At 38.6% G+C, this 10869-nt stretch overlaps 2 protein-coding genes across 2 annotated transcripts; both read left to right on the forward strand.

Annotated features, from left to right (window-relative positions):
• Nucleotides 1-1688: 1688 nt before the first annotated feature.
• Nucleotides 1689-4052, forward strand: LOC118337948 (low affinity immunoglobulin gamma Fc region receptor II-a-like). Its single transcript, XM_035675108.1, has 6 exons — nucleotides 1689-1719; nucleotides 1820-1882; nucleotides 2081-2344; nucleotides 3012-3254; nucleotides 3339-3461; nucleotides 4042-4052. Exons 1-6 carry the CDS (start codon nucleotides 1689-1691, stop codon nucleotides 4050-4052), a joined length of 735 nt encoding a protein of 244 aa, XP_035531001.1.
• A 3531-nt stretch (nucleotides 4053-7583) lies between these two features.
• LOC118337949 (low affinity immunoglobulin gamma Fc region receptor II-b-like) lies at nucleotides 7584-9696 on the forward strand. The gene is made up of 6 exons (XM_035675109.1): nucleotides 7584-7614; nucleotides 7745-7804; nucleotides 7974-8219; nucleotides 8364-8609; nucleotides 8904-9037; nucleotides 9652-9696. The coding sequence occupies exons 1-6, from the start codon at nucleotides 7584-7586 to the stop codon at nucleotides 9694-9696; spliced, it is 762 nt and encodes a 253-aa protein (XP_035531002.1).
• The last annotated feature ends 1173 nt before the right edge of the window (nucleotides 9697-10869 follow it).

A 10869-nucleotide genomic window follows, 5' to 3' on the forward strand; every position in this document is an offset into this window, starting at 1 on the left:
CCGACCTCTCTCTGCCCCCCCCTTCCTGCTTCTACCCAGCCATCTCTATCAAATAAAGGCAAAAAGGCCAAAAAATAATACTTTAATAAAAAAAAACCTCCAAGGTGTCTTCAAGTGAACAGTCTGATCTATAGCAGTTTAATAACTTTTGTGGCTGAGAGTAGGAAAATGTTCATGTAGCATGCTACAGCTGGGCCTGGGTTGTGCTCACCAGTTACCACTGTGGTACGTCCCCAGGACCTTGCCATACATATTGCGAGTGTGTGTCAAAGCCTCTGACAGTGCATAGTGGTATTAGACCTTTACAAGGTTCTGATCTAAAAAGTAAGGCTCAAGTGTTGATGATTTTTCTTTATTTGCACAATTAAATTCTAAACGTGATGTTTTATCTTTAAACTGTTTCAGTTGTGTTTGTGTGCAATTTACCTCCACAGCAGTGTGTTAGAAGAAGGAAGACAGCAATGTGAAGAAAAACCAAAGTACTGATGGTACTGAGATACGATTTAGAGAGCCTTCCATTCCACTGGTGAAACATCCTGAAAACTGAAATAAACAATCATAAGATCTACAAAATATCATAAGTATATTTTCACATCTCAAATATAAGGCAATTATTCAGCAGTCTCATAAAGTTGAAGAAAGATATCTTAAATATAGGCTTGTTCACACAGTTAGGGATCCAGACTTGACCAGCTTCAAATATTTAGCTAATAACATTTCCAGCGCTCAGTAAAGTAATAAAACGTCAGTGCAATAGTTTTTCTCTCTATGAACTCTGTATGTTATACAGCAGTAATACTGTTAAAAGTTGATTGCAGGAAATGTTTTCCATGACATACTTGCATGTTGGCTCTAAAAACTGCTCACGAAGGACCTTGTGATAAATTGGTCTATGTATTATAACTCAAAATCTGTTCCAATTAGCAGTTTACCGGTAAAATCCTTTTTACATTGTACGTTTTGCACGTGACACTGAGCGTGACAAGCCTTATAAATACAGAAAAACAGTGCGGTTGAAAGACAATCGGCAGTGATTGTAGATTTGATCTTATTCTTACAGTCAGTCAATATGAATTTTCAATTAAAGTGTATGAAAATCAGCTATTATATTGTTTATTTCTTGTTTAAAAAAGCCACATACCTGTGGTATGTCTCAAAGACGGTCCTCAGCTGCACAGCCAAAGTCTAATAAAATTACCTGTATTTCACTCTGAGGTTAAAAAGTTAAAGTTTAACTAAGAGATAACATGTTTGTAGTCTTGACATTGCTAGATATGAAACACAAGGGTGGAACAAGGAAGTTGAATCCACCTGGGTAAAGAGTGATTTACTGCACAGGGCAGAAGAAGGTTAAACTAGTGGTTTCTAAACTGTTTGATTTGTGACAGATGTATGCACTCTAGTTTTTCTATATATTTTTTATTTAGTTACAATGCGTTATTTGATTGTTGCACATTTATGACATATAGGTTTGTAGGCTTGATAGTTCATGCATTAAAAACCATTTCACTGTTGCTACTTAGAGGCTCAACCAATAAGAACTTTCTCAGAGCAGCAGACACATTCAAACTGACCCCTCTCAACCTTTCAGTCACCAGAAATAAGCTGCACAGGAAGAGGAAGTTCTCACCTCCTTTATATGTATCCGTCTTTCAGTCTGATGTTCAGACAGTCAGCAGCAAGACAACATGGAGGTCACAGCTCTCTGCATCAGACTGGGTGAGTACTGAGTCTGTCTCTACATATCAATATTAATATTGTAAGATGACAATAAAAGCATATATTCTGATCTAACAGCTCTTTTTCTTTGTATTTCCAGTAATACATGTATTAATGCTTTTAGTTGCAGAAGATCAGCACTGTTACTGCGCTGAGAAAGCTGGTAAGTAACACTTATTTCCAAATCAAGTTATCTTTTTAGTTATCTAAAAAGGGGCACATGGACTTGGAAAGATTATATTCATACTGAGTAAAATCTTGTCTTAATTCTGTAGCTTTAAATATTTTTTGTCACAACTGCAAATATTGCATTGAGAATATTTTACAATAAATAATCAGTTTCTCTGTGTCTTATTCTCAGATGCAGCTTTTCTTCGTGTTGCTCCAAACAAGCTCCAGTTCTTTGAATATGACTCTATCTCATTTGATTGTGAGGGATTCGATGATTTCACCGAGTGGAGACTGATGAGGAGGATCATGGGAGTCGAAACAATATGCAGTTCTAAATGGGAGACATCATGGGGACGTTGCTTTATTAAAAATGCCTTTGAATTAGACAGTGGAGAATACTGGTGTGAAGCTAACGGAACAATGACAAACAACTTCGTCACCATCAGTGTCACTGGTAAGTTAACCTTTGTTACATTACAAAGTAAATAAATATTAATTTTGAGCACAAAATTCAAACCTACATGAATCAAATGCCTGTTGTAATGTGATGGTCCTTGGTGGAAACGGTCGGCATATAAAAGATGGACAACGTGACAGCTCCCTAAAAGTGACGGCAAAATATCTTCATCGCCCCATGGTGGCTGACGGCAGTATATGTCATAAAATGTGCTTCTTCCATGTGAGTAGATGGGACCAAAAAAATCAAAGCACACGTCAAAGAAATGTTTCAAAAAGATGGTTTCCCTCATTTTAGTTATTTCTTATCACACTGATGATGCTCAAGTTTTATGTTTTAGTTATTTGAAGCTATAAAAAGGGTTATAAGGTATGGGTGGGATCTTGATACCATGGCTCCAACCCTGATCAATACTGTGCAAACTCTGGCTCTGAATGACGTCACCAGAGCAAGATGGTAGTTGCTTTGTAAATTCAGAACAATCTGCCACTGTAGGTGTGCTCTCAGCATATTTGTATTTGGGATTTTAAAGGGATTTACACTTAAGGGAACTTAGGAGAAAAACACTTTCTATATGTTAAGTTAGAACCTTATGTGCTTGTTTTATTTCACATTACAGCAAAATGATGAAAATTAACTCTGGCATAATAATCCTGTTGTTTAGCTGGCTCTGTGATCATGGAGAGTCCCGCTCTTCCTGTGACGGAGGGAGACAATGTGACTCTGAGCTGCAGAAACAAGACGACTTCTTCTGTCCCTATAGCTGATTTCTATAAAGATGGCAACTGGCTAAAGACTGGCTATGAAGGACACATTACCATCTACAATGTTTCTAAGTCTGATGAAGGACACTATAAGTGTATCATTGGTGTTGAAGAATCAGCACAGAGCTGGCTGACTGTTAGAGGTGAGATACAACAGATACTCTGATTGATGCACTTTTACTGCAGATAAATCACTAAATGACAACATAAATCCTATATGTTAACAGCACCTCCATCACTTCATGAAGATCATTCCTCTCATCTCTTCATCCTGTGCATCACTGTGGCCTTGTGTTTGGTGGCTCTGCCGTTGCTGTTCATGGGACTGTGTCTCTGTGGAAGATACAGAGGTACTGAATGTAAAAATAAAGGGAAATCATTGAGTAAATAACAGATACGTACTGTTTGCTGACATTTTCTTTTCTGTCCTCCAGTGTTGGTGTGTTTTTCAAAAGAAAAGGTGTCACTGCCAAGATCCCAGTCAGGGGAAACACAAACAGGTAAGGAACATAAACTGTGTTTGTATTGGTACAATTACTATAATTGGCTGGCTCAGTTGACTCAGCCCAGAAAGCGCCCTGATTGAATTGTTTGTTTTTAAGAAAAGTCACCAGCCAACTCCACTCCTACGATAAACGCATTTAACGTTCTATAAATTCTTCACAATAAATGTTTCTGACTATTTCTTTTTTAAAAGCTTTTATTATGAAGCAGCAAAATCAGGAAGTGTTTTCATCTTGAGTAACTCAACACGACTTCTATACAGCTGCAAGCGGACAAGAAATAGTTGATTAAAGCAGATATCTGAAAGGACAAACAGGGATACAAGACAGAAACTGAACTTCAAACCACAGAGATTCAGTTAGAAGCCACAAAGGTTCTGAGAGCTGAACACTTTTAAAAACTTCTGCCTGTCTGCTCTCCTGTCAGACGTGAGTTGAGTCTCAAAATACACCAATGTTTTTAGGGGGAGAAGGGGGGGTTGTCATATGTTGGCTGTGGTCAGCTGCACGTCACAGCAACTCGCTTCCACTGGGTGGAGAGATTAATTGTGTGCTTGGTTTTTAATCTGAGGATGGGCCATAAATGTGATTCCTACCTGGTGAAGTTATCTTAAAGTCAATTAACCAAATAAACCAAACTATCTGATTTGAATTTTGTGTTATGGGACTTTTTTTTTTTTAAATAAGCTGATTAGTATAGTAAGCATTATTATTGTTTTGGCGTGTTTTCCAGTTGAAATACAAAATAACAGGTTTTTTCTGTTTGGTCTCTTTCTTTCAGTGTCTGGACCAGCCGGTGTAGTTCAACCACAAGGGGCCATGTATTCTCTGAGCACAGCAGTCATGAGTTGTACAGGTATTTTGCTTCACACAGACAAACACAAACTGCTGCACATAAACTATTTAATTAGCTCAAAGGTGAAAGTCCCTGCACATCTTGAATACATTTTAAAAGTTTAAAAATTGAAAGGAGTAAAATTATTGAAAAAACTTGAAAGGTCATTGTGTGTATTTATGTCAGGAGCTAGAGACACAGCTACAGACTTACTTGACTATTTGCAAACCACATGAGAAAACCACAGACCTTGAGTGACAGTGTCAGCATAGGCTGAAACTAGACTATCAAGAACTCTTTATTTTACCAAACAGCTTCAGGTGAATGGCCATGACACTCTGGACTGGAAAAGGGCCAAACGTGCACCTCGAGTTACCTATAGTGGAAATTTTCATTACCTCTTGTCTCCACATCAGTTTGTATGGCTCAAAATGGAGGTCTGTGTGGGTGGCAGCCAGTTTACTGTTACTCATTGACTTCACAGTTATAAGAATGACTGAGTTATAAAAGTATATCAAACAATTTGACTTGTTTCCAAAGCAGAGCCAGGAGTCTTCACAGCGACACCATTCATCGACACCTGGACGCCAGCTACCAACGAGAGTACAACATATGAAGGTGCTTTCTACTATACAATTGATTAGGTAAGAATCTCTCCTAAATGTGTCATAGTACCCTTTTTACACACCTTGCATAGCTCCTAGTCGACCAGATAGTTGCAGAAAGAGAAAGGAATAATGCCAGAGATTACTGACCTCACATGATTTATATCCTGTGCATGCCTGAATTGCAGGATATAGACCAAGCCTGGAAAGAAAATGCATATGACCAAACAATGTACAGATATTTCTTCAGGACATTGACTAATATTAGCATTACACACTAACTTCAAAGTGAAAGAAGAATCTTTAAACACAAGGCACTGATGCGTAAAGATCAGTCGACTGACGAAACTGGAGGAGTGGGTCTTGTAGTTTAAATAAAGAATTAATACATATACTAACATTCATTCTTGAAAGAAATGGAAAAGTCTGAATGAAGCCCAAAAGATTTTAAATGTATGATTCAATATTTACAATTTTGGTCATTCTGTGTGTCTTCCAGGTCACTGACAGCAGAGACACCTGACTGAAGGAGAGACGGTTTACAGCCTTGCTTGTAAAATGTACAAATTGTTTTATATTTATGTATTATTATGTGTTGTATATGAGGACTTCTGTTTTCAAATGTTATACTTGTGATAACATCAGTTGGAGTGTTCTCATAATAAAAAAGAAAAAGGGAATGTGGAATAATAATGATGGTGTATAAAGCTGTGTCTGTTCATCAACCTTCATAACCTTTATCTGAGCTCTTCATCTGTCTCGCAGCCCTGGGGTCTATTTTTAAGACTGAGCAGTTTATTAAAGCGTGACAGTTAAACCACATTGTTCTATCTGCTCTCCTCACACTGCTAAAAACGCTGTTCAAATAGACTCTGTGGTCAGCGCACGTGTTGATTAGTCAGACTGTGTGGTAGCTGAGAATAACGGTCCCGTTGCACGTGGCTAGAACCCCGTTAATGTAGTTGCGATAGTGCTGACGTGTCTTGTCTGGCCAAAGTACGCACTGGGTTTAGCGAGCACGATGGCCGTCTGTGCAGTGTGCTAGCGAGATTGAGCGTCTTGGTGCTAGGTATCATCAGTGTTTAGGTTACAGGTTCACATGGGTGTTCGACCACAGTCACAGTACCGTGTCCTGTTAAAGGTGTGGACTCACGAGACAGGATAATGTAGCTCTTAATGTCTAGCACGTGTCAGTCAAACATCTGGAGCCTGCATTGTCCATGGGTCAAACTCATAGCAGAGGCGGTCATCCATACTTTTCTTCTTGATAAATTTGAAGCTCAACCTAACACTGGACCTTATGACACCATCAGGGTTGTGTTCTTAGACCTGATGAAGTTCTTCCAGTGCCACAAAGAAGATGCTGAGTGAAGGGAAGTGAAGCTTTTATGGATAATATTGGTGAGATGCTCTATTATCTAAAATCAGTACTTCTGCAGGATCATTTAAAGCTCTGTGGCGCCCCCTTGAGGCTCTGTTTTGTTGGTTAACTTTTATAAATATTTTGCATTCCCCCTGATCCATAGGTTGCTGTGTTGGTTCAGTCCAGTTATAATACGCTGGCAGTTTAGGGAAACGCTCTGCATATGATATGCCTTTATTGCTCAGCTTTCAAAAGGCCGAGCTCTGACAGTTTACATCCACTGGCTGAACCTCGGACACTGTGGGTGTGGCTACAGTAGCTGTACCGTGATCACTCAGGGTTTGAACCCACAGTGTTTCTGTCAGATATGACGATGAGTTACCAATAACACCACGGGAATTCAGGAATACAGTAGCTTCAGTATAACGCACCACATCTATTCACTGCACACACACAAAACCTCTGTAGTTAGTGTTACACCCGTTCTAAACGTATGTGTAAGCACAGTCATCCGTCTAGCTGCAATGGTACAGACTCGAGCCTGAGCAGCCACAGCTGAGGGTGCGCCCACTTGCACCGTGGTCACAACCAGACACAGTCAGGGGATACAAAAGGTAACGGGAAATATTACAGGGGAATGCAAAACTTAATGAATGCATTAAGAGAAATAAATCCCTCTGTGACCTTCCAGGGCCCCATAGGTAAGTAAACTTTCCCTGGTTTTTGCCCCTTAGTTCCAATGAATAGAAATCTTAATGCTACCACATACAATGATAATTAAGACAAAAGTGTTCCAACTTTGCGTCAACAGTCTGGAGTCCTGACTTAACCCTCATTTAAATCGGTATGATGGTATGAACTTGAATGCTGACTTCGAGCTCGACCTGATCACCCAACATCAGTGTTGTGGCTGAATGGAACAAATACTTGCAGCAGGTTCGACATATTGTCTATATGTACAGAATAATCTGTCACAACTCTATACAGTTGGTCTTTAGTAATGTGATTCAGCACAAAGTTGTTGAAAATGTGCCGTGTGGGCTGTCTACGTGACAGCAGAAGCTTAATTTTAGGTCGTCATCATCCATCAGCCACACAGGAAGAGGAGGTTCTCACCTACATTACACTTCAGCTGTACTTCAGTCTGACAGTCGCAGCAAGACAACATGGAGGTCACAGCTCTCTGGATCAGACTGTGTGAGTACTGAGTCTGCCTTCATGTCACATTTAGCTACAAAAAAAGTTTTAAGACTCTAAAAGATGATGATTCATTTAAGAGTTCATATAATGTTAATAGTAACGTAATTTCTCGCCTTTGTCTCTCCAGTGATGAATGTTTTGACGCTGCTGTTTGCCCAAGTTCATCTTAATTCTACTCAGGAAAGTGGTAAGTGGCAGTTAGACAGTTGCTTATAGTCATCCAAAAATATTTAAACATTTTAATGTAATATTTTAATATTTATTTAATAATTTTATCACAGTATCTCACCTTTTTTGCACTGAATGTCAGAATATCTGTATCCTGAGAGATCTCTGTCTCTGTGTCTTAAAAACAGATCTGGCTCAGATTGTGCAGCTCTTTGAATACAGCTCCATCTCCTTTGACTGTGAGGGTTTTAAAGCCGCAGCAGGATGGACTGTCATGAGGAACATAAAGGGAAAAGTCAGCGAGTGTGTCACTACCTGGGAGAGGACGACACCGTCAGCATGTGCCATCAAACCTGCTTATCCAACAGACAGTGGGGAATACTGGTGTGAGACTGGAGAAGAGAGAAGCAACACTGTCAACATCACTATCACTGGTAACGGACTTATTGATGAACAAATATTTGCTGATAATTCTTAACCATGATTATTAGCATCATTACTTTCTTAACTATCAAATGACTAATGCTCAATTTTCTATTTTAATTCTTTTAATTCATAAATGTATTCTTCTTGTTTAGCTGGTTCTGTGATCCTGGAGAGTCCAGCGGTCCCTGTGATGAAGGGGGACACTGTGACTCTGCGCTGTCGAAGTAAAATGACCTCCTCTGCCCACATAGCGGACTTCTATAAAGATGGCCTCCCCATCGGCTCCGGCTCCACAGGAGAGTGGACCATCCAGGGAGTTTCTAAATCTAAAGAAGGGCTTTACAAATGCAGCATCTCTGACTTTGGAGAATCACCAGAGAGCTGGCTGGCTGTCAGAGGTGAGACGTGACAAGCCATTTTTGTTTTTAGCACAATATCATTCCTAACCCTAATATGGAATGAAAGATTCTTGGTTATGAATTCACTGGGCGTTGTAAAAGAGGGCAAAACTGTGGGCCTTGTCTGGTTTTGTAGTTGGGAAGGGTGACAAAAGTGCTGAAATAATCACTGAAAACTGTAGCAACAGTGTAAAATCTGAACAAGTGTAAGAGATAAAACATAATAACATATAATGCAATGAAACGTCAATGTTTGTCATGCAGGTACTGTGTGTTTTTTGTGTGTTTTCACAGACACTGAACTTCGCAGAGAGACTGCCGCCCCCCCAGAGCCCTCCTGTCATACTTACCTCCTCTTAAGAACTGTTTTCACCATTCTAATGGTGGCTCTGCTGCTGCTGCTGGTGGGGCTCCTTCACTGTGGGAAAGTCAGAGTTACACAAAAATATGTGTGTATATGTAAAGTATGCAAGGGCAACTGCCAAAGTGAAGAAAACAAACGAGATGACAAGGAAAACTGAGAGTTTACTCAAAACTACTTTGGTTTTGGAGATGTTATTTTTTTTGTTATTTTTCATTTTCACTTTGTTGTGCAAAAAAAATGTTTCTACAACAACTGTGGCAGCTGTCATTAGATAAAATATAAAAGGAGTTCTGTGCCTGTCTTGTTACCACGTGCAGTGGTTATTATCAGACTTTGTCATGAGCAGACGAGGTTAAAAACCACAGATGGACACGCAACCTATTTTAAAAAGGCGAGCCTTATATCTTCTGTTTTAGACCCTACAGATGATGGTGATCATTTAAGACTCTCAGACAGAAACCACACAAACTGTAACAGACAGAGAAAGGTGAAGGGCCACTGAGGCCGCTCTGTAGCAGCAGTCACATTTCTGTTAGGAGTCAATATTAACATCAACAAAAAGTGAACACGTGACCCCCGCTGGTCCGTTGGTGTGCGGTGTCTCATTTAAAAATACTATTTTTAACATGAGAAACTTAAGATGTTTTTTTCAGCAATTTGTCTCTCTGTGTATCACAGAGATACAGTATTTGTCAGAGCTTCGTCTATGGAAGGAAGAAGTAAAGCGTGTGTATTCATTTCTTCATCTTTATATTTCTGTATATTTAGACTTTGTATCCCTGCCAAGCATTAGTTCTGCACATTTACCAGGACTGACCCTTGGTCCTCTTCCCCTGTTTGTAGTATTAATGGAGACGTTAAATCGAGGCTCGACTGGAGAATCCATGTTGTCTTGGTTTCACTGCATGAACCACTGATGATTTATTGTCTCAAGAAATAAAGAATCTCATAATCACATGAAGACATTAAGAGTTATTATGTCATTAGTTCAGCAATTTTTCATGTGTCTATAATCTACTGTCAACAGTGGAAAGTCTCTAGGATGACATTCTGAACAGTAACAGACTCTTAACAAGCAATATAAAAAAAGATTGAAAACAGAATGAAATTTAATCAGAGAGGCAGAAGATATACATGAAAACCTTATAAAACATTTAAAAAATGCAAAATGTTCAGGTGTTGTAAAAAAAGACACAAAATATTACATATAAACTTAACTGTCTTAACTGTACGTTTTTGTTTTCTTTTCCCGCTGATGGACTGAATCTTCTGCAGGTCATCTGTTTTCAAAATATCTCAGCTTTGAGCTGATCTCACCACCAGAGGGCGATGTTTGCTTTAATCTAAGGAATTAGAACAAATCAGAATGTGGAGAGAAAAGATGAAATCTGGGCAAAATTCAATTCAAAATCTTCTCCTTTTTGAATTATGAGCATTTGGAGTGAAACACTTGACTCTAATCATTAATAAAAAAAAAAAATTCTTGGTGAATACTTTATAAAGTACCATCAAATATTCAGAACTGTTTAAGTTTTAGTGAAGGTCTCATATGAACTTACAACAAATACAAAACAATATTATATCACAATATATTAAAAACAGGCAATATAAAAATGATACAAAAAATAGAAAAGAATAAACTGACCACATCTTTTTTTTTTCTTTTCTTGATGATTTGATTTTAATTATTCAGTAAAGTAATCCTATTGAATCAGACTTAAACAGGTGACACTAGGGGTCAGAAATTACAACAGATTTTCTAAATGTCCAAACAAACTAACAAGAGAGGGTGATGTTTACTCTAATCTGATGAAACAACAACTCAGTAAGAAGATAAGATCTGGATAAAACATGCAACATTATGCAACACGATGATATAAAGGAATAGAAGAGAAT

Source organism: Morone saxatilis, unplaced genomic scaffold (genome assembly GCF_004916995.1).
Source record: "Morone saxatilis isolate NCDOM2014 unplaced genomic scaffold, NCSU_SB_2.0 Contig4, whole genome shotgun sequence".
Classification (NCBI taxonomy): Eukaryota; Metazoa; Chordata; class Actinopteri; family Moronidae; genus Morone; species Morone saxatilis.

Coding starts and splice junctions, on each gene's coding strand:
- LOC118337948 (XM_035675108.1), top strand. CDS start 1,689: ATGGAGGTCACAGCTCTCTGCATCAGACTGG. Junction 1,720..1,819: donor AGCTCTCTGCATCAGACTGG/GTGAGTACTGAG, acceptor TTGTATTTCCAG/TAATACATGTATTAATGCTT. Junction 3,255..3,338: donor GAGCTGGCTGACTGTTAGAG/GTGAGATACAAC, acceptor ATATGTTAACAG/CACCTCCATCACTTCATGAA.
- LOC118337949 (XM_035675109.1), top strand. CDS start 7,584: ATGGAGGTCACAGCTCTCTGGATCAGACTGT. Junction 7,615..7,744: donor AGCTCTCTGGATCAGACTGT/GTGAGTACTGAG, acceptor TTGTCTCTCCAG/TGATGAATGTTTTGACGCTG. Junction 8,610..8,903: donor GAGCTGGCTGGCTGTCAGAG/GTGAGACGTGAC, acceptor GTGTTTTCACAG/ACACTGAACTTCGCAGAGAG.